Raw genomic sequence first — 24232 nt, forward strand, 5'->3', positions numbered from 1 at the left:
ACAAATTCCGCTTTCCATGCAATTTTGCATAAACTATTGTAGTTCCAGTTTCTGATTTGAGGCAGTTGTTTAAAATTTAAATTATTGTAAATTTACTGTATTCAATACTATTAGCTAAAAAAGCAATCATTTCCAAAATAACTACAGGGGTGGAAGGAGGGAGCAATCTGTCAATAACGCGACTCAGAAACATATTGCAGCTACAGTTGCAACAAAAAAGTCGATCTTCTTTTTTATAATAAAATCAATAAATTTAAATAGAAACCTTTTCAAAACTTATTAGAAAGGGGAAAAAAATAATTTAGCTTGTTGTTGGAAAAGTAAAAAGATTGAGCTCATATTTCAAGGAAGTTAAAAAAATTGAAGAAAGGTTTAGTCAAAAGATTTTAAACTGTTTTCTTATAACATAGTACTACAGTTCATCAAGTAAAAAATCATAAGAAAAGTCAGAGAAAAAGCATTTAACAAACAAACAGTTGCTAAACATTTTTTAAAAAATCTTGGTAATTATGATTTCTTTCAACAAAACTAGTGAGGTAATATTATTTTAAACAGTTATGTGATTAACATTTGAACTGTACCTCTTTCAAGTTGAATTTCTGAATATATGTTCAAAAAGGGGAGGAGGGTATGTCACGTCAGATACATGAAGACACAGCTAATTTTAAGAATTGCTGCATAATATGAATAGATGTTTTTCCTTTTTAATTAAACTAAAGCATGAAGTACTGAAAATTTTACCTTTTGGTCGCCTGCCTCCGAATATTATAGCACTAACAGGAACACCTTCAGGATCTTCCCATGCAGGATCCATTATTGGGCATTGTTTGGCAGGACAACAAAATCTGTATGAGAAAATTACACTACATAATAAAATAGATACTTCTCACAAAGACTTTTTTTCAAAGTCCTTTTTCATGCCTAGGAATTGTAGTCTTTTAAAGATAGGTTTTTGATTCATTAAAGTTATAAATTTATTTCAAAAAAGAATTTTAACGTTTTGTAATTCTTAAAACAGATAAATGAATTTAAAACATACATTTTTGTTTTTTGAAACAAACGAATGAAAATATTTAGAGGAAGTAAAGTTTCCAAACAATTTTTCTGAAACAATATATTGGGATACTTGAGCATATTTTGTGAAGGCAAAAAAAGGTAGCTTTGTGTTTATTTGCTACATTGCCATCAAAAAGTATCATAATTACTTGAACATTGTTCAATACATTTTTATAATTTTATATCTTGTGAACCTGAAAGCAAAAATTTTATTCGTTTGTAGTGTTTGCACTCCCCCCCCCCCTTTTTTTTTTTTTTTTTGAAAAAAAAAAAAAGCGAAAAACATTTTTTTTTTATAATTTTATAAGCAGTAATCTCCTTGAAAATCATGAAAAAGACATTTTCCCAGTCAAAATGCTTATGCTGATTTTCCAAGTTATTGAATAAGACAACTTGAACCTTCTTTTTTCCAGTGTCACGAAATCTCATTGTCCTCACTTAAGTCAGGCCATTGGACAAGGATTCAATAAGCATGTGAGTGAATTTTTTCAAAGGATTAGGTTAAATCTGCAACAATTTTCACAAGAGAAATTAAAATAGGTATGGGCAGGTTTCTGTGAAAAAATCCTAAATGGTCAATGCAACAAGTAGGTAATTCTTTTTCTTTCAAAACTCAAAACCCAAAAATATATTTAAAATATATTAGAACTTACGCATGACAATAAAATGAAAAAGTTATAATAAAAAGAAGTACATTTCAATAGAGATAAATAAAATATATTGCTGGGGACAGAAATGAATGAGCCAAGTATTGCACCGCTGCCACCATATGAGCCTTAAGGCATAAATCAACATTAATTGATAATTCCATAAAATATTTTAAAATACAGGAAAAATGGTTTCATTCCTATTCTTTGAGAGACACTGACTCATTATTCATTTTTTGTTTATTAGCATTCAGAGAAGATTAATCAGACAGCATGAGAAAATAAAAACAAGCACACAATATACATTTCAACTCATGTTTTAAGTATAATTTATAAAAGAATAATTTGCATCAAAATGACTAAATATAAACAAACATAACACTTAAAAATACTATTTTTTTCATTAAAAACGTTACTTCGTAACAAGGTAAGATCACTGTCGTGCACGGGGGAAGGAGAAGGGACACCTGTTGACCCGGGACCGAGCCTGAAGGGGGCCCAATATTATTAAAACAAGGCATGAAATATAGGAGTAAATGATATGGAGGAGGCCCAGAGAAGTTATTTGCGATGGGCCCCAAAATTCCTGTGCACGTCACTCGATAAAATTATTTTTTATTCATTAACTAGCCATATTAAATTCTTTTATCTGTATAACATTTTAATCTAAGGACTGCACATTTTTGCTCAGTTTTCGTTTAACTTTTTATAAAATTATTTATAATCAATTAGATTTTTCTTATTAGAAAAATAGCATAGTTTGTTAATATTTTAACGAAGTTTGACTGTTTATTAATACTTAGTGATGTGGATCGGGTAAATACCCAGCGGGTAGGTAAATATTTTTTGGGTATTTACCCAAGGCCTGGGTAAATACCCAAAAATTGGTTATTTTACAAAAAAATGCAAAAAGTGAATGGGAATTTTTTTTTAAATCTAAATATAAAATAATTGAAAAAACTAATACATATATATGTATTACACAGTTTGTAATATTTTTTATTGAAAGACTTGATGAAATTATAAAAGAAACATATCGTGTGAACCCAAGAATCTTTTCAATGTCATAATTGGAGAAGTATAAACAATTCAATGATGAACTTCAGGATTTCAAAATCACAATCTAGGTTAATCATTTCCAAAATGAAAAAAAAAAAAAAAGGAAGTATGAGGGATGTTTGGAAGAATAAGCTGAGAATTTATTAAGACACACTATGATGTTATTTATTTATTTATGTTATTGCTGTTTAAGTGATAACGTGGCAAATATAGTTTTCACATTAATAAGCAAAAAAAAATCCAAAATATTATTTTCTGTTGCCTTGCTCATTTGCATTTGCTTTCTAGTACTTCATGATTCAAACTATTTTTAATACACGGAATTAGTGATGTAGGGTGGGAAGGTAAATAATTTTTGGGTATTTATCCGAAGGCAGGGTATAATAAATCCCCTAGTAACTTGTGCATTTTGCAAAAAAAAATTTAGGTGGTATCAAAAGTTGATGATTTTCTTTTTAAAACATAAACCGTAAAATGAAGGATTAAAAATATAAAATTTAGATATTATATTTTTTTTAATTAAAGGCTTAGTGAAATCTTATCAAAAAAAAAAAACTCAGAATTTAGAATGAACTATTCTAAAACTTAAATAGGATACTCAAACTCTAATAGGATGACAGGGTAATTTACAAGAGAATTTTTATATAATTTTCGTGAATTTGTCTTCGCCGGTAGTAAAGGATTATTTCCACACCAGGCATTTGTACTTTCATTACATTCTCTCCCCATTTTTTATCTTTTCAAAATTTGGCTGCCGCTTCAAAGTATGCATTTTTTGGATTTGCCTAACTATCCATTTGTGTTGCTTTGTCGTTCTGATACTGAATACTTTGAGATTTCCAATGCTGATGAGTTCAATCTCAAAGTAGCTTTTCTTTTTCCTTAGTTTTGTTTATATATATTTTTTTATTCCTCCCCCTTTTTTTAAATGCTTAATTCCTTTTTGTTATTTGCCATTATATATATATATGAGATGCAGAATACACCTGAACACTTGAACTAGGTTTGAAGGAAATTTCTACAAAAGATATAAGTAAATAAATAGTAATAATAAATTAGGAGCGACATTTCGTTACACTTTGATGTCATGCAGGGACATAAAACTGGGTTATAAAAGATTAGGATCTTAAAAAATTAATGTTTGCTTTTTTTTGTAACCAGTTAACCTTTTTACTTTTTGTAGAATGGCTTTTTATATCTGAAATTTGGCTATCAACATTGATTAGGTATATCCAACACATTTAATGTGAATATCATATTAGATTGCTAAGTTGTTTCGCACAATTATTCTTTAAATAAGTGATCAAAATACAGTTTTTGGGCAAAAATTTATTGTTTTGTAAACGGCTGGTTATATATATATATAGACGTTCACCGCGTTTCGAAGCCACAGAGAAGTTCACCGCGTATTGAAGCCAGTTTTAAACGGCTTCAGAACGCGGTTAACTTCTCTGTTTTTTTTTATATACAAAGACGTATACCCATGGGTGCAAGTTTGGTGATGTGCTCAAGACGGAAAATAAATTGATACGAACCATCTTTTAATGTAATCGCTTTAAAATAAAATAAAATTGTTTATACGACACCTCAGAAGAGTATTTAAGTAAAATTGCGGCCAAAAATATTTTTGCGCGTTTTAAGCTTGAATCTTTTTTTTTTTTTTTTGAGTTTTCGCTCGCTTTACATTTCTTATTACTCTTGATTTACTATATCAGTAAATAAATAAGTATATTTTTAATCTATACTCTTTATACGAAAGTTATTTTTCGTATTAGTGAATGCAAGAAAAAGATAGGTGATGTATGTAAGATTGCGTGCAAGTGTAAAATTTTGACGAAGTATTTTTGAGTTACTTTTTGAGGACCTGTGTCAGGTGAAGAGAGGGGAACACTTTACTTGTTACCTATCAACAAAAAAACATTGTACTGTGCCGAAATCCGTGCATTCTTAAACTAATGTTGAAAATGTTTTAGTGAAGTGTTGAGTAAGTTTCCTTCAGCATCCGGACACTTGGTTATACTAGCAACTTAAATCTCTATAACTTAAAGCTTTTATCGATTGAATATTTCAGCAATTCATACAATTTTATTCTCATGAATTCTTCCTCCATTTTGAGGAATACTGAGATAGATCCGTTTGTTTTGAGCAGCTCTCTTTTCTGACAGAACTGCGTCTGAATGAATATCTCCCCCGATCCTCGATGTTTGACCTAGTGTACTTATTTATTAGAGTATGTTATAAAAAAAGTATTTTTAAACGTTGACATGCACATTTAGGATGCGATGTATTTGCACCCGAAAAATTCATTTGTTATTATTTTTGAAAAATGTTAAGGTTCAGCTAACAGGAACGAGCTTAAAAGTTTGAAAAGAAGGTAAAAAATGCCAATTTCCAAAATTTTTCTCCGAGTACAAATGTTTGAAACTCTTGTTTCAAAACCATTCAAATGCTTCATTTTTAACTCTTTTCAGATGCCTTTATGGTTAACTACTCCTTTACAAGTTAAACCGTATCTTTTCGTGAAATTAACCAAAAAATTGATTTTTAACCATGTTTTGTACATTGCAATATTTTACCTTTTATAGTCCAGTAATATATTTGCACAATAAATGTGAACCCAGGCATCTCTTTGTTAGAAATGCAAATATATTTTATTGCATTAACAACTGAGAACCCCCTAAAAGTGGCTGCACTTCATGCTCCTTCCCATTAGGGGCGGATCCAGACAGAATTCTAGGAAGGGGCCATTTGGGAAATTTTTGAATTTTACAAGTATCAATGTAACCCGCCTTTAACTAGAGCATTTTTTCTGGAATTTTCACTAAGTGTCGCGAGTTTAACATAGAGGCTGCAATCCCTTCCCAATACTTTTCCTCTTTTCTTAACAAACGAATGCATTTATCGTCTCCTCAAAGTGGTATTCCTGTTATCAGTACTGTGTTCTGGGGCGACTGTATGGGACTTTCTGATTTAAGAGGAAACAGATATGAACCAACTGTAAGTACAATAGTAACTCCGAAGTCAAGGGGGCCCGGGGGTTTCTCCAAAGAAAAATTTTCGAATTTGTAGTTTTAAAATCGCATTTTAGACGATCTTTGGTAATGTTAGGAGAGATGAGGTTCGGTGGCGCTCCCATCTATTTTTCGAAATACGTAGTAGCTCTAAGAATGCAGTTTCAGACGATCTTTGATGATGTTAAAGGGAGTTAGAGGATTTAAGGGTTCATCTAAATAAATTTTTCTTATTTGTAATCTTAGAAATGCCTTTTGACTATCTTTCGTAATATTAAGGATTCCGGGTGAGACTCCCCCCCCCCCCCCCCCCCCCCCGCCGCGCCCATTTTTCGAAATTGTAACCTTAAAAACGCAAACATTATCTCCAATAATGTAAAGAAGAGGGAGGTCCGAGGTTTCTCCGGTGGATTTTTTTGTTTTTGTTTTTGCCATTGCAGAGTCAAAAACGCAATTTAATACGATGTTTTCGTGATGATGCATGGAGGAGAAATTCGTGGGCCCACACCAAGAAATTTTTCTTATTTTCAGTCTTAAAGATGTATTCTAATTATCTTTGGTAATGGTAGGGAGAAGAGGTTTGGAGCGCTCCCTTCGAAATTGTAGCTGTAAAAGAGGCTGTTTTAGACAATGTTTTGGTGATGTTAAGAGGAGGAGAGATTAAAAGGCCCACCCCAGGAAATTTTACCAATTTATAGACTTAAAAACGCATCCTAGATAATCTTTGGTAAGATTAAGAGATCCATTCCCAATATTTTTTGAAAATTTAACTCTTTAAATTGCAAATGTAGGCAATCCATGATTCGTGAGTAACTTTTAGAGGACCAGCAATTTTTCAAAATTGAAGCTCCTGAAACGTAATTCTTGAAGACTTTCAATGAAGTTAGGGATAGAGAAGTTCTCCCTCCGGAAACATTTTGAAACTCCAGCGCTTAAAACAAAATTTAGGCCGATCTTGAACGACGTTGGCGAAAAGGAGAGGTGGGGGACCCTTCCCATGGAAACGTTTACAAGTTATTTTTTAAAACGTGGTTTGTAGACGATCTTTGGTAATATTAACAAGAGAAGGAGGCGTGGTTTGGAGGGTCCCATATTAAAAAGGGAATGAAAAATAATTACATAGCACTGCATCATAAAACCAGGTTAAAACTTAAATCGAACTTGAACTTAATGTGCAATCATAAATGTATAACTTTTTATCGGACACTTACTAATACATATCCCTTTTCTTTCCCCCATGGGGAGAGTAAACGCATCTAAGGAGAAGAGCTCATTATGCTAAATGAACCTAAATATTTGGTATATACTTGATATTTTTGAAATTTCCGTGGGGGGGGGGGGGGGTTGACCATGCCCTTCTCTTGCATTTTTCCCATTCTTGTTAGACTTCACATGAATTACAAGTTTTTTTTTTTCAATTTAAGCTAGTAAAGAGGTTTAAAAAATATACTTTAAACTTCCAACTTCCTCAGTGTGGTTTTATTGTTCCCCGGCGTTGTTTTTATATTCTTGTTAAACTTCGAGGAATAATAAGGATTTTTTTTTTATATTTAGCTCTAAAAAAGGTTTTTAGCTATCTTCGAAACCTTCTCAGTGTGACCATGGCACCTCTCATTGTATTCCTCATTGTTAGACTTAGTATGTATCGTAAGGGAAATGTTTTGCATTTTTGCTCAAAAAAGGGTATTTTAACTACTTTGGAAATTTTCTCGGTGGGGGCCATGGCCCCTATGGCCTCCTCCCTGGATACGCCCATGCTTCCCATCCACCCAACGAAGAAGGATAGTCATTACAGGACTTAAATTTACCCTTACTATACGATTTTAAACTAATTTCAATTTTTGGACAAGGGTTTGAAGTTAGACTTATGATTCAAAATGGTTATTATATTTGTAAGAATAAAGTACTACATGAAATACACCGCCAGCTCAGTCATTCCATCCGAGGACTGCAGTTTCTTGATTATTAGCACTTCCTATGCCGAGCTGATGAGTTCTAATAAGCATGAAACTGCAGTCCTCGAATGGAATGACTGAGCTGGCGGTGTATTTCATGTATTTCTGCCATATCTGTGGTTATAGGGTGGTAACTTACTGAATAATAAAGTACTAATTATAAATCTATCTTTTGTGCCTTTTGCCTCTAATGTCTTTCTCTAAATTAACTCCTTTATATTTCGACTGTCATAGGGTTTGTCAACAGATGCATGTACATTTTCGACTCGGAACGTCCACTTTCCTATGTATTTACCCATTTTGAGTTGATAGGTGCAAAAAAAAGTTTTGGGAATGCAATTTCAGTTACTGTGAAAACGTAATTTACATATAATTCCGGTGTTTTTTTTTTATACACAAATACATAAAATACAAATGCTTAAAACGTTTATTCTAATACCACTCAAATGCTTCCTTATAAAATTCTACTCGCATGTCATGATTATTAACATTCCATTACAGTTTTTAGTTCACTCGTAACTCGTAAAGTTTCGTAAAATTATCCAAAAATGGCTTTTTCTGCACATTGCAATATTTTTTTATGGTCCAGTTATGATTTTTTCGCAATAAATGTCGATTATGCAGCTCGTTGTTGAAAATATTTATATTACAAGTGCATATACAACCTCGAAATCCCAACAAGGAGGTGGCTGCATTTCGTGTTCTATCCTGCTCTTCACATCCACCCAGTCAAGTTATTTACATATTTACAATTACTGTATGACTTTAAAACGTTTCTACTTTTAAATATAGGTTTGAAGTTGGACTTAGCTCCAGTAAGCGATGACATGTTCATTTCCGTCAATTTCTTGGGATAAAACAGCTCGGATGCCCTCGTTGCTCGCATCAGTGTCTAGGATGAAGGATTTTTCAGGCTGAGGATAGGCGAGGATAGGCGTTGATGTTAAAGCCTCCTTCAGTCGTAGAAATGCATCTTCGCATTCTTTGGACCATTCAAACTTTTGCTTGCTCTCCGTCAGCTTATGCAAAGGTCGTGCAATGTTGGAAAAACCCTTCACAAACTTCCTATAGTACGTGCAGAGCCCCAGGAAACTTCGCAGCTGATGGATGTTTTCGGGACGACTCCAACTCTTGACCGCAGATACCTTCTCTGGATCGGTTTGCACACCCTCAGAAGAGATGATGTGACCAAGATAGTTCACTTCCCGGCGGAACAAATTACATTTGGACGGACTTAACTTCAGATTGGCTTCCTTAAGCTTTTGCAGCACCTTCCTAAGATTTGCCAGATGTTCTTCGAAATTGCGTCCCACGATGATGATATCGTCTAAGTAGACCAGACAGGATTCGTAGGAAAGTCCTCTTAACACCGTCTCCATAAGACGCTCGAACGTAGCTGGTGCATTGCAGAGGCCGAAGGGCATCACTTTAAACTGCCATAAGCCTTGTCCAGTTGTAAATGCTGTCTTCTCTCGGTCATCAGGGTGTATCTCAACCTGCCAGTAGCCACTCTTCAAGTCCAGGGTCGAAAACCACTTGTGTCCGGAAAGAGTGTCCAAGGTGTCGTCTATCCGTGGAAGAGGCTAACTGTCTCTCTTGGTGATTTCATTCAGCCGTCGGTAATCGACACAAAATCTGGTGGAGCCATCTTTCTTTCGGACTAAGACGATGGGAGAAGCCCAGGGACTGGATGAAGGTTCGATTACATCATTCTCCTTCATCTCTTTCAGGAGGGTCTCAACCTCTTCCTTCTTGGCGAACGGTAGTCGTCTTGGATGCTGTTTAATAGGGAGGTGTTCTCCAGTGTAAATCCTATTCTGCGTTAAATTCGTACGGCCAACATCCTTCGATGTAGATGAAAACAGATGCTTGAAGTCGTCCACCAATTTTCCGCAGCAGTTCTTTGATCTTTCGATAATGGCGCACTCCCAATTAACTTCGACGTCAAGGACTCAGAAGACACAGTCTCAGGGGAATTGATTCTTCTAATGATGCAGTTTACTGGAGTACAAGTTGCCAACACTTCACCTTTTCGGATATTCCTTGGCCTTTCACTCACGTTGGCGACTCTCACAGGAATTACATCCTTAGAAAGGTCCACAAGCGTAGATGCTACCAGTACTCCTTTTAGGCTATTGCTTAGGTTAGGGTATTCAATGAGTCCAAATCGAAAACTATTGCTTTCTTCAAGGGAGCCAGGTATTAATGACTCTGACCTTGAGGGAATTGATAAATCTGTTTGAGCTATTATTTGATGAACGGATTTTACATCACTCTCTGCAGGGAAAACGGCTATGTCTTCTCTCATCGAGTGCAGCTCATTAGTCTTGAAGTCGAGAGTGAAGTCATATTTCTTCAAAAAGTCCAATCCGAGAATGAAGGGGTCCGTGATATTAGCGACGAAAGCCGTATGATGGTAGGTGGCATTCCCAAACACTATTTCCAAGTCCACTTTACCGTCAATCTCAATTTTGTCACCTGTCACAGTCTGGAGACTTACGCGTGGCGATGTCCACAGCAGTTTCAATCCAAATTCACGAGCCACATCTGTCCTAATGATTGTCACATTGGCTCCAGTGTCAACAATCAGTCTGCAGGGGTTCCCATTTACATGTGCGTAAATGAAAAGTCCATCACTGCCACTACTAGAAGAGGAAATCTGCAGAGCTTTAGTGGTGGTGATTTCCTTCCCTCGCGTAGCTTGGCGAGCCGGACAACTCCTTCGCACGTGTCCTTCACTACCGCATTTCCAGCACTTCTGCTCTTGTTTCTTTTGGGCTGTTATGCTGCTCAAATGTCTTGTCAAGTCACCGAGTTGTCTCTCAAGTTCAGCGAGGTGGGACGACCTGGAATCAGACTCATCGGCTTCCTGAGTCCGGATTAGATGGCGATCCACACGGGTTGCTTCTTGGGCGGCCTCGTATCTCATCGCATACACAACGGCAGAATTCAGGTCTTTGACATCCGCCATCCGTAGAGCTTTCTGGATTTCCGGATCTCGAACCCCGTCGATGTAGTAGTTGAGTGCCAGGTTGTCTCGAACATCCGCAGGGCAGTCGTAAAAAGCAAGATGAGACAGTCTCTCGATGTCCGCCGCAAGCTCTTGCAGGGTTTCCCCAGTTTTCTGGAAACGGGACTTCAACTGGAGTCAGCTGAAATCTTTCTGGCACTTCTCACCGAAGCGAAGCTCCAACGCAGCTGTGAGGGCGGCGAAATCCAGGTGCTGGCTGTCCGGAAGGGTCTGGAGAATGTCCGCTGCGTCACCTCTCAGGGATGCTGCAAGATGACAGGCCTTGGTAGCAGAGTCCCATCCGTTCGCTTCCGGCGCTATCATGAATTGAGTTTTGTAAACCTGCCACGAAGTTTTCCCATCAAATGTGGCAAGTTTAATGGACGGTCGAGCAACCGATGTGGGAGCGCCAAACTGTACAGAGCTGCTTTCCGCGGTCGCCAATCTCCTTTCCACGTCCTTAAAGATCTCTTCTTTAAGTATATGAAATCTTCTATCTTCTTCTTCAAATTTATTTTCTACAGCATTGAATCGGCTTTCAACGGTATCAAATTTTTCTTCAATAGCATCAACTCGATGCTCTATGTCATTAAATATATTTTCCATCACAGTCTTTACCGAAATAAGGTCGTTTTTAATTTCTTCTTGGTTAGACGTTAAGTCCTTTTTCAGCACCGTTAAATCGCTTTTTAACTGGTCTTGATTTGCCCACATACTTGCAGTCAGATCACTTTTTAATTGTTCTTGATTAGCCGCCATACCATTTTTTATTTGTTCTTGATTAGCCGCCATATCATTTTTAACAGAGTTGATTGCATCAAGAAGTTGTTTTAATTGTTCATCCATTGCACAAGTAATCACCATAAAATTAAAGTCCAAATTCAAAAAAAGTCTTTATGAAAAAAATGTCCAAAGTCACACTTACTCCAAGAAAGTCCAGAAGAAGCCCCACGTTGGGCGCCAAATTGTAACGGATTCGGTGCGACTTCCACTTTCTTGAAATGAAGACACAGTTTTTGATAAAAGCACAGGAAATTTATTTACACTATGTACAGGAAAGATCGTCAACAACTGCTAAATTATTCATCAGCAATAAAGCAATTATCACACAACACCGTAAACTCAACGTTTACACACGTATTTACTTCCAAATACGAAAACAACACAGCGAAATGCCTCGCTATAAACAGAGCAAAAATGCTCTCAGTTCGAAATATCAATCGAAACTAAACTGTTTATAAATCGCTAACGGCTTAAATACACCAAAAAGAAATTTCTCAAATATTCCACACGCTTCTGTAAAGTAGTAGACCGTTATCAAATTTTATCAATGAACAAAAAGGAAATAGGGGTCGTATACTTTAGCCATATGAAAAAGGGGTTGTATATTCATTACGGGAAACTATTTACAGGTTACGTTCCTACAATAATTACTATTTACAGAATTTGTAACATTATATATATATATATATATATATATATATATATATATATATACATAGTGGAATACATACAGAAAAGTATTTTAGTTGAATATAAATTTGTGAAATAAATACCTGGGTATATACCCGGGGTATTTATCCCCAAAAATAAATACCCGGGTATTTTACATCACTATTAATATTACTAAGAGAATGTACAAACTCATGCATTCAAGTTAAAAAATGCATTTTATTACATTGAATTTAATACATTTTTTTAAATCTCTCTGTCCAGCATGCTGGAAAGGAACAGTCAAAGAAGATTATAAACTTGGTGAACACAAATAACAAACTTGGATAAAACAAATCAAAATTTTGAAAAGAAAAGCCCTTTATTTAAACCAACGTATCTTCTAAATTTAAATTATTCCAACTCTTTGTGAACTTGGTGAGTAATTATAAATAGTTAGTAATTCATGTATGCTTTCAAGAGCCTTTCAGTAAAATAAAATTACCTTGAATTTGGGTGGGCTGATGGTTTGCCCACATCTGGGGTCCAGTTCTCCATTCCTAACCAGGATGTAATTTTAACATCTTTTGGAACTTCGTCTTCTAAACCTTCCCAGAAAAATCCACCATCGCTTGTTTCAGCAACATTTGTGAACATTGTGTTTTTCTGAATAGAAAGCATGGCATTTGGATTTGTCTTCATAGAAGTGCCTGAAACATTATTGTAAATTTAGAAGTGGAGAAAGAAAATTACAACAAAATCGTCTCAAAACTTTTTTTTATAAAAAAAATATTGTACAAATATACACTTCAATATATTTAAATCCGCAATATTTTCTACAAGATTTTCACCTTGAGTGGCTCGGTTTCGAAAGTACAAACAGACTTTTAACGTTCTGACTTGTGAAAGTCATTTTTTAATTTCTGGAAGCAGCAATAAGTAAAAAATATTTGAACTGACGTTGAGAGAAACATTTTGTTGTAATGAATTTTCGAAAAAAATTACTTCGTTAAAACGAGATTTTTTAATTTTTAACCTCGCATTTTTTATTTGTTTTAAAATTACTAACAATTTTATTGATGTAAAAAGATAAATAATGTTGAAGTTCAAAAAAAAATAATTATAATGTAAATGTTAAAGATTCAAGTTTTGCATCTCTAGTATTTGATTCAGATGCAACTTTTTCAGAACTTTTTAAAAAAATATTTCCCATTGACAAATGACCATAAAATATTGAATTTAGGTGAAATGTGAAACAAAGAACCATCTGGTGACTGTAAGTCAATTTTGATAAAAAATGCAGATACAACTTTTGTGCTTAGCACGGCAGTATAGGGGAAAAGGGTACTTTTTACCATCCCTTGAAATGTAATCATATAAAAGTTCATTACATCATATACAAAGGACATTTAGTTGAAATCAAAGACAATCCAGATAATCTAGGTAGTATGAGTCATTAGAAAAGCAAATCCTACTTTGCCTTACTAATTGTCTCAAATAAGCAGACTTACAGTATATTACAATTAAAAACCATTTTTTGTAAAAAAAAATACATAGAACTGTTTGATGACATTTAGAACTATTAAAAAAATTTCATAACATTTTTTAACATAGAAGTGCTACTGTCATCTGTTTCAAACATACATGGTGTTTGAATGAAGCACTAGTGACTCCAATGCTTTACCATAAATCAAAACAAAAAGTGAATGTTTAGTGTTCTTATAGTTACGTTATTGCTGTCAGAATTTAAAATTATTCATGTGAACATAAAACTTAATATGGATTATCTGGAGATCCAGACAAATAAGATTCCACTGTAATTGAAACCTAGTTAGGGAAATATAAAGATTGTAAATAAAATTAATTGGCAATCTTGGCAGAAATAATTCAGGGAGGTTTTTTTTTTTTTAACTTTTATAAAATTTCCTAAACAAAGGAATTTTTCCCGAGACTCATAAAAACAAGGAGAATTTTCATAAAATTCATGAAATGCTTAAAATCCAGGAAACACAGAGAAACTAGTTGAGTTAGCAAGTATGATTATAACATAAAAATAATTATCACAATAGATATAAAAAGTTAAGTTACACATACACTAGAGTACAAATATTGAATTAAACCTGAAAATCAGTTTACCTGGAGCTACTCCGAAAAAGCCATACTCAGGGTTGATAGCTCTAAGTTGGCCAGACTCATCAAATCTCATCCAACAAATGTCATCTCCAACACACTCAACTTTGTATCCAGGTAAAGTAGGATTCATCATGGCCAAGTTTGTTTTTCCACAAGCACTTGGAAACGCAGCAACAACATACTTTTTTACACCTTTTGGATTTGTTATACCTAGAATCTAAAATTATACACAATGTACAAGAACAATCTATAGTTAATCATGCAAACAGACATAAGTTTGCTTTAAAATTTATATAAAAGTGTCAGTTTTCTCCCCTAAATTTCTGAATTTTATAGAAAGAATAATACAAAAAAGAGATACACTCAGACTTTCATATATCAAAGTAACAAATTTCTAGAAAAAAATTCGATATATGGAAGTTCTGATACATAGACACTATCTGCTTTTATCATAAAAATCTCCTAAGACATTAAAATTAAAGCTAATTTTCGTGTTTGAAACCTAATTTCTAATTTATACGAGCATTGGATTAAATGAAAGTTCAGAATTAAAAAATTAACAGAAATTACACACTTTTTGCGCATTCATACATCTTCATTCTTCGGCAATTCAACTTGATCCGCAACATTAGGGTATTTTTGTTTTGACAATGTAATCGAGAGAAAGGTAAAAAACCAATCTACTTAACCTGAATGATTTTTACTGAAGTTAAAAAGACTAAAAACGATAATCAACAGACAAAAGAAATAACTTGAAATTGACTAATTTGAAATGAACTTGACGGAATTTAAGAACTCGAGAACCGAACAACGACCTATTTACACACCCCTCAATCCCAGATTCCTTACGAGTTTCATAGCAACCTTAAAAGAACATAATTTTCTCCCCTATTCTTCATTTTTCATGAGACAAACACTCTAAAGTGGAAAAAAAATCTACCAATGTCTTGAGGAAAATTTTGATGTATAGAGATATTTTCGATATATAGAAACAATGATGAACATGGAAGTGTGCTGGGATTTCGATATATAGAAAATTTCGATATGTGGAAGTTTGAAATATGGAGGTTCGACTGTATTTATATATAAGAATATATAAAAAATATTACCTTTAGCATGAATAGCATTTTCAAGTATCATTCTAAATTTTGACACATAGGATCACTAGTTCTCCTACCTAAGAAGTTCATGCTAAAGCAATGGGTACATGTTAATCATGTGAGTAAATTAGAATCTTGCAAGATCAAATACTCTGTATTCTTTTGATGCAAAAACATTAATTAAATGAAGCAAGGAAAAATGGTGTAACATAATGAAAATTCAAGAATTAATACATTGCATGCAGTATTTCATGAACTTCAATGCTACAGAAAAATAAAACTTAAGAGATAATCCTAGACTCTAAATTATATGCACATATAAAATATGCACTGTTCGAACTCATTGGTAGTCTACTGGCGCAAGAGAGTAAAAAACTGATTTAGACCAGCACAAAACAGAACTCAAAAGTCTGTGCGACCATGGATGATCGCTGTCAATTTTAAAGCATTTTCATAATTTTTACATTTTAAACAATTTATTTTCATATGTACAGTAGTTTAGTGCATTTACATTCAGGTATTTTTTTAAGCATAAATATATGTAAACATATTGCATGTTGAACTACATTTTGTGTTAAGTGGACCAGTTTTTCTTCATGCGCCATATTTAGGAATTCATGCACTTTACGAACCCCATGTGTGGTGTAAACCTAAAGCTACATGCTAAGCTTTGGAGAGAGGTCAAGAAATTAAAATCTTCAGGCTTACTGGTCTGAAAGGCCAGTTACTTCTTTTAGAGAGGGGGGGGGGGGGGTTGAAGAGTGATTTTTGAAGCTTGGCAATTCCAAGAAAAATCATAACTTAAATTTAATGCAGTAAAAATCTAGAACTTTCAAGAGAGGGCAGGAAACTTAAAATTAATTATCTTTACTAACAATCAAGTCAAAAGTATGTCTGGATGTCTGTGATGCGCATAGCGCCTAGACCGTTCCCCGACTTTCATGAAATTTGGCACAAAGTTAGTTTGTAGCATGGGGGTGTGCACCTCAAAGCGGTTTTTCGAAAATTCGATTTATTCTTTTTCTATTCCAATTTTAAGAACATTTTCCAGAGCAAAATTATCATCAGATGGACGAGTAAATTACCAATTCATAACTTGGAACCGCAACATGGGCAAGCCAATTGGCGAGAAATTCACCATACATTTTTTGTAAATATACAGGCGAACCAAAAAGATCTTTTAATTTTTTAATACGGGCAAAGCCGTGCGGGGTACCCAAAATATTTTTATGAGCAAGGACAATATTGCTGAGAGTTCGTGATACAACTTCAAACTTTCTTGAAATGACGACACAGTTCTTGAGAAAAGCACAGGAGATTTATTTACACCTACAGTGGCTCCCAAAAGTGTTCATACACTATGAAATTTTTTAGTAAAACCAAAATAACGCGAAACTAAATTCGAATATGAAGTCCAATATTTTTTCACATCATTCCTATGTCATTCTAAATACAACCCAGTAGTTTTTTCAAAACATTAACGGATCCTCTTTTTGAAATGGGTGAAAAAACGAAGAGACAGAGAAATAACCCGCTGCAAAAGTAATCGTACACTCAAATATTTTTGAATAAATTCATGATTAAAATTATCATATGCCATTTTTTCAACATTTTTGCATTGTGCTGACCCTTATAAGTCATTTGGCTGTAATTTTTTGTTTATTTATCCCTTAATATTGTGCTTATTACTTTAAAATGGCTAGTATTCGTGAAAAACAAGAAACACCATTCGAAATTTGAATTTTTTTTCCTCACAGTAGCAGTGAATTGGTTTGAAATGCCTCTAAATTAGTTAATTTATTCCATTGTATAGTAAAGTGCTTGATAAAATGCCTTAAAGAAGAGAATCGGGCCGAAAACAAGGGAAGAAAAGGTCAACCGGCAAAGTTGACAAAGCGTGATCGGAGATTTAAAGATAAAAAAATTATGAAAATTACACATTTGAGTGCTATAAAAGTTTCTGCAGAGTTAAATGAAAATTTGTACATTTAATTTTCACCTAAAGTTGTTCTGCAAATTCTCTGATTAGCTAGATTAATTGAGACCAGTTCCCGCAGAAATTTTCTTGGCCGTGCGAAAATCAGAAAGCTTGCGCTTTTCGTCGCAAAATCAATGATAAATAAGCTCAAAACGTTTTGAAATTACGTATTACTAACAGATAAAACTAATTTAACATTTTTGGTTAAATTGTTGTATAGTTGTAAATAGAAAAAAAAGTGAGGAACTTAATCTAAAGACCTTAGTTGGATCAGTTTATCAGGACGGTGAAGGGATTCTTGTACGAGGGTGCAATTCAGCATCAGGACTTGGCAGTTTGGAATTTTTTGATAAAATAATGAATCATGCTGTTCCTTTAAATATTTTAAAAACCAATTTTGAACTTTTTGCCAAAAATTTGGTTATTGGAAACAACTTTGTTTTTTATCAAGATAACGATAAGAAGCACACGGTTTTCAACGTTTGCATCTGTTGCCTCGAAAACTGTCCTAAAGTTTAGAAAATACCCCCTCAATCTCCAGATTTGAACTTAATGTAACATATTTAGAGATATCTGCAGGCTAGATTACGAAAATACGGCTTAGATTCGAAAATAGAGCTAGAAACAGTAAGACTCAAAGAGTGGTTGAACACTTACTAAGAAATTAAGCAAAAAAAAGAAAGAAAAAAGAATGAAATTTATTCCCATGCGTTTAAAAGATGTTGTTGATACTGCATGATATTCTACTAAATAATAACTTAACAAAAAGTTAGATTATTCAATAATATATAGACATTTTTTAAAGTGTACGAAGACTTTTGTAAGATAAAATTTCCGGCTTTTTTTGGTTTTTGATTTTTAAAAAATTAAGTTTTAATATTTTTTAAGAAACTTTCCATGTAGTTTTGTTAAAAATTGATCATACATCTTATTATTCAATACCTATTCCGAAATATTAATTCTAACCAATGGATAGGGGCCTATTTCATTGAAAGTCTCGTAGGTGTACGAAGACTTTTGGGAGCCACTGTATGTACAGGAAATGCAGTTGCAGTTGCTAAATCAACCATAGTAATAAGGAAAATATCAATTAACACTGTAAGCTCGATGGTTAAAGACGTATTTTCATCTAAATAAGCGAAAACACAGTGCGAAGGCACAACAGAGCTAAAGACTCAGACAGTTTAAAAAAGCAAAACAAACTTGATCACATGTGGAGGGTAATTATAAATCCTAGAGAAGTTTCCACAAAATTCGAAATGCTTCGATGTTTTCTTTTTATTCCATTCACAAATGTTATCAGGAGACCATATACTTCAGTCGAATGATAGGGGGCTGTATGTACATTACAAGAAACTATTTACAGGTTGCGTTACTAAGATAATAATGGAATAAACGAAAAATTTAGCTACATTACAACAAATTAATCAAAAAAATAATTAATATTTGCAGATTTTTTAACAATATTAAAAATAAACTACTTTGTTTCTGTGCAGATCTCTATGCCTAAATCATCAAAATAAAAAAAAAAGTTAATTTGATCAGGAACACAAAGAAGGTGCAATAAAAAGATTAGGAAATTTTCCCAGCACTGAATAGAAAGTTATTCTGAAAGTTCTGTTTCGAAAATCGTGGCTTTTACCAGTACTCACTAACCTGTTTTTGTGCTGTCTCTTTTGTACTATTCCCCCCCCCCCACATTTTGTGGAACTTTTTTTGTACAGTATACAAAAATTACAATCAAATTGAGATGTACTATCACCTCGTTTAATTGAATATTTTCAGTTCTAAGAAATATCATTCGATTGAGCGGGGTATTTGATTAAGTGGGGAAATATTTCTTGCCTTTCTAAATTGGCAACATTTGGCTTAAAACGTAATAACAGTAAACCAATAGCTATATAAAGGAAGTTTTTAATATTATTGCTAAAAAGTTTGAAATAACTTGAATAAACAACAAAATAGTTTAATAATCAGTTTACATGTAAATAACAATTACAAGCACGTATGAAAATTATAAAAAGTAACACACAACTAAAGTTATGAAATCTTTATCTTGGCCCTCTTTTTGAGCACATTATTTTTTGAAAAATAACCTTGTTCAAAGTTATTTTAGGAACACTTTTCTGTTTCCTTTTTGCCCCTCCTCTTCTACAATGATTTACATTTAATATTTATCAATTTACTATTGTCTAAAATGTGTATATTTCTTTGTGTTATTTAATTTCATTATCAACTGCGCTATCAATTTTTTTTTTTTTTTTTGTAATGGCAAAGAAAAAAAAAATTAATAGACTAGTGGAATTATTTTGATGGAATATGAATGATGTTTTTCTCCCCCGTTGTCCGCGAAAGATATTAATTTACATATTTTTGTCAATTTTTGTTCTTAAATTTGTTCTTGCAAAAATATTAGCAAAAGCTAATATTATTCAATTATTCAGGGAAATTATTCGATTAAGCAGGGACCTTGAGCATTGCGTCTATGAGGAAATATTTAGTTCCGGGAGGTTTTATTCGTATAAGTGAGGTTTATCTGTTACCCGATTAAGCGGGGCCGACAGTAATTGAAAAAGTTATCTATAAAATAACTGTGAGGTAATATTTTCAAGCAACAAAAGTGATTTTGAACCAGTTTACCACAAGAAAGTTTGTGTGTTGTCATAATGGTCTTTTTGAATATTTTTGTACATGTAAAATAAGAAAATGTTTAAACAAAAATTTAAAAAATGATTGCATGTGTATTTGAAAATCAGACTATAAAAGGTTTGGAGAGAGTCAAAGTAGCTGCAAAATTCAGGTTACAGAAGAAATTTCTAGTTTATTGTATGTTTGAGTTATTTTTTATGTGAGACTTTTTTATGCGGTCCCTATCCCCCCTCCCCCCATTTAAAAAAATTATTTGTGCTGCAGAAACTATCGACTGCGAAAAAACAGATTTGAGTGTAGTGTTTTACTAGCATGACTTTTACCAGAAGCTTGTGATAAGTTTGGGTAAGAGGTACCAGACAGGGAAAGATGTGCCGATTTTATGAGAGATAACTATATTCAATTCTAGTTCTGAGTGAAGTAACTATATTGAATTGAGTTCTTGAACTATTCCAGAGTTTGGTCAATAAAGTATTGTTTTGTTTTGTTTAAAAACGGATTATAATCCTAATGACTAAGTACTAGTCATTGTTAAAGTGTCACATAAATATCACAAAATTCTTACCAGCATATGCTCGGCTAACCACCCTTCACGCTTTGCTAAAATTGAGCCAATTCTAAGAGCAAAACATTTTTTCCCGAGAAGGGAATTTCCTCCGTAACCACTTCCAAAGGAGCAGATCTCATTGTTTTCAGGAATGTGAGCTATGATGGTTTTTTGAGGGTTGCAAGGCCAATTGTTTATAGGTTGTGCTGAAAAAATATTATTATTATTAATTTAAGAAGCAAATTTTTTACTCTTACTAGGTTAATGATATTAATGCTTTCAATGATGTCAAACAAGAATGTAAAATAAAGACTCATAAAGAAAACACATAAATATTACATCCCCTTTTTTGCTCTCAATTTGATGTCACAGTATATTGGAACATCAATTATTAAATCCTCATATCTTCGCCTCAGAGCAACAGTAAGATATCTAATCCCAGAAATAACACTACGATATCTTACTGTTGTTCTGAGGCGACGATATATATAATAGACAATGGTCGAGTAATGCTCCTGACATTGTCAACAATGAAATGTGTGCCAGGGCACGACAATTTGATCATATGTTTTGGTAATGTTTAACAAGCAGGGAAAAACTATTGTGACAAGGCTGAACTGGATCCGGTCACTTAACTGTTTTGCTGGTAAAACTTGTCATTTCAGGGGAATGAAGAAACGAAAACTGGGTCAGCAATGAACACTTTTTACTGGAGTTTTTTAGGGTTAATCCACTGTAATTAGGGTTAAAATTTCAACTATCAAAATATCACCAAACACACAATTGCTTCGCTCAAATATAGAAGCAATTTGCACCTGTCACATCTTGACAGGCAATTTTTTAGTTTGGAATCAATAAGGCATCTTTAGCAAAAAGTCTGAAAACATCTGTACAAGAAAACACAAAAAATGTGACACGCAAACATAACATAGAATGCTTTTCACAGAAACATAAAAACTTGATAACTGGTATATTCAGGTACACACTGCCAAGCTATGTGTACCTAACTACTGTGTTTCAAATAATAATAAATGAAGCAAAACATTTTAAAAGTTGATATAAATGTTTATAAAAATAATTTTAATACAGCTCTGGCATAGGCAGAAATTATCTTTTGAGGAAGAGGGGTCACAACAGCCTTAGGTAAACCAGGCTTTCTGTTATGGGAATAAAACAAGATATTTTCTCTTGTTTGCTCAAATATTTTTTGTAAAAAAGGAGAGAAACAATGCTCTACTTGAAAGAGCTCGCAATATTCAAGTTATTCTTTAAAGAAATGTTAGTTAAGTATTGAGATATTTGAATTACTATTAAGTTCAACCAAATTTACTCTTAATGGACATTCTGTTCTTCTAAGAAATGCATTGCTGAGAGAAGGGGACTTGTACTGTTTTAAAAATCTAACCTTTATCCTCAGTGCAGAGTAAAATTATATTTTTAATTTCAAATTTATTTAAAATTTTTAATTTAGTTTTCAGCTGGAGATGAAAGACCTTGGGGCATTTAGGAAGATGTGTGAAAATATTCATTAACTTTGGACATTTTAGCATTCCGCTGAAGCTTTATTTATTATTATTTTTTTTTTTTTTAATCTCAATTTTAGCTTTTCTTCTAAAAACTTTTTAATCCTGCTTAAATCCTAAGTTACATGCATATTATTTATCATACCAAGCTTAGCAAATGGCTTAAAATGGTGAGGTTTGAGGGGTTTTAATACTTGAGATAAATCCTACTTGGGAGTTGAATAAGGAACAAATTTCAGACCTTTCAATTTTAATTAGTTTTGGAATCAAAATAAATAATCATAAACTGTATTAAGCAAAAATATTTGAAGGAGAGGGAGGGAAAAGGTCAATACAAAGCTGCAAACTTACTTTTTGTAGGCAGTGGCTGTCCAACAGTATGCAAACACTTTACAAACTCTTCATTTCCCAAAACTTTCAAAACAGTGGAACCGACCCTTGTCATTATCCTCATGCAGGCAACTACATAGGGTGAATCTGTTAGCTGAATGCCAATTTTTGAAAGAGGGGAACCAATGGGCCCCATGCTAAATGGAATTACATACATAGTTCTACCTATGAAAAAGAAAAAATTTTTACTTTAGGGAACATAAAATTGTGATTGTGAGACATGAAAGATGTACAACACTTACATATGCATTATCAATATGTTAAGCCTTAGTTTATGTTTTTTTATTTTATTTTATTTATTTATTTATTTTTTTTTTTTTTGAAACAAATAATGTGCTCAAAAATTGACTTTTTGAAAAATTGAAGTTCTGGCAATCAAGAATTTCAGCCTGGTTTTGAGATTTTTTTTAAAAATATTGATATTAAAGCTCTATAGTTATAAACCTCTGCATTTCTAAAGGTTTAAATTTTGCATACACTTCAGTCTATGTTTTCACACTTTATTTTTATTCTTACTAAATATCATGCATAAATTAAAAAAAAAAAAAAAACTCATAAATTGTAATACTTTTTTTTAAAGTACACCATAATACATGAAGCAATCACCAAAAAATAAATTATCTATGGACCAGTAATGCAACTGTAGAATTAAATTAGTTTTAAATATAATGCATTTATAGAAAAAAAACTACATTGAAACAGGCAAAATGAAAAAAATATTCTACATAAATAATTTAAATGTATTTGGTATAAAAATTTTGAAGTTGGATATGAATTAAAGAAGAATCACATATAATAAATCATCTTTGGGTAAGGAAAGTGACATGACATCAACCTAACCGAGGTCCACTCGCTACATAAAACAATGAATCATGCGATTCACTATCTACTAATTATGAATCAAATTTATCTGCAAACAATAAAAGACAACATGAAATCAATAAGCACTTTTGGTTGCTTAATAACAATTAATTGTGACAAACAAAACTCATTATGAATTAATCAAATATAGCAAAACCATGTTCAGTAAAAACTCAATAAGTAGTCAACCAGATATGTGGTCACTCCGTTTCAGTTGTCGTTTTCCTCTGGTCCCGACAGGGTCTAATTCAGAGAAATGTAAAATGAGACTCCTTTACTGATCACCAAATTTAATTTTACTCCGGTTAACTAGTCACTCAAAAATTGCTTTCAAAAATTCTCTGTTCTCCTCGGATCTTAGAAATTAGCATCAGATTTTTGAAATGCTTTGTGATAGTCATTTTCCCTTGAACTCTTGCTCCACGCTTCTGGTTATTCAAAGCATACAGCAAATGTCGAGAATATGAATCTAACTCCACCCAGCAAGACAGACAAAATCTAATACCTCGAGAAAGTTTGTCAGTATTTAACATCTGTTCAAGGTACAACAGGAGCAAAATTTTAAGCTTCAAGTATGTTAGAAGAGAGAGTTATTTTCAGTAAGCAACAACTTTATCAGTCAACTTTGATGGATTGTTTTAAAGTACCGTAAGTAGATTAAAATAAGCTGTTATTAATATTATGTAATGTATAAAGTAAGAGAAAATAAAACATGGTAACTGTAATGAGTGTTTTCTCTCCCTTTTTTAAGTGTCCACTAATTTTTAGAGCTATTGTGTTTCATGCTGAATTCTACAGCTATTTATGAAAGTATTTCTAAGGTGTTTTTTTCTTCCTTAATTTCCCACTCCACATAAGTAGTCACTCCGCATAAGTGGTCAA

The 24232-nt window shown here is 33.1% G+C and overlaps 1 protein-coding gene across 1 annotated transcript in view; it reads right to left on the reverse strand.

The window, feature by feature from the left end:
* LOC129216091 (phosphoenolpyruvate carboxykinase, cytosolic [GTP]-like) overlaps nt 1-24232 on the reverse strand; it is an 87935-nt gene that overhangs the window by 13393 nt on the left and 50310 nt on the right. The window contains exons 4-8 of the mRNA XM_054850241.1: nt 22451-22654; nt 20595-20782; nt 14306-14519; nt 12675-12879; nt 742-845 (exon numbers count right to left, since the gene is read on the reverse strand). Coding sequence (XP_054706216.1) covers nt 742-845; nt 12675-12879; nt 14306-14519; nt 20595-20782; nt 22451-22654 — 915 coding nt within the window. The remainder of the gene's footprint in view (nt 1-741; nt 846-12674; nt 12880-14305; nt 14520-20594; nt 20783-22450; nt 22655-24232) is intronic.

The sequence above is a fragment of the Uloborus diversus genome, chromosome 2 (genome assembly GCF_026930045.1).
Source record: "Uloborus diversus isolate 005 chromosome 2, Udiv.v.3.1, whole genome shotgun sequence".
Classification (NCBI taxonomy): Eukaryota; Metazoa; Arthropoda; class Arachnida; order Araneae; family Uloboridae; genus Uloborus; species Uloborus diversus.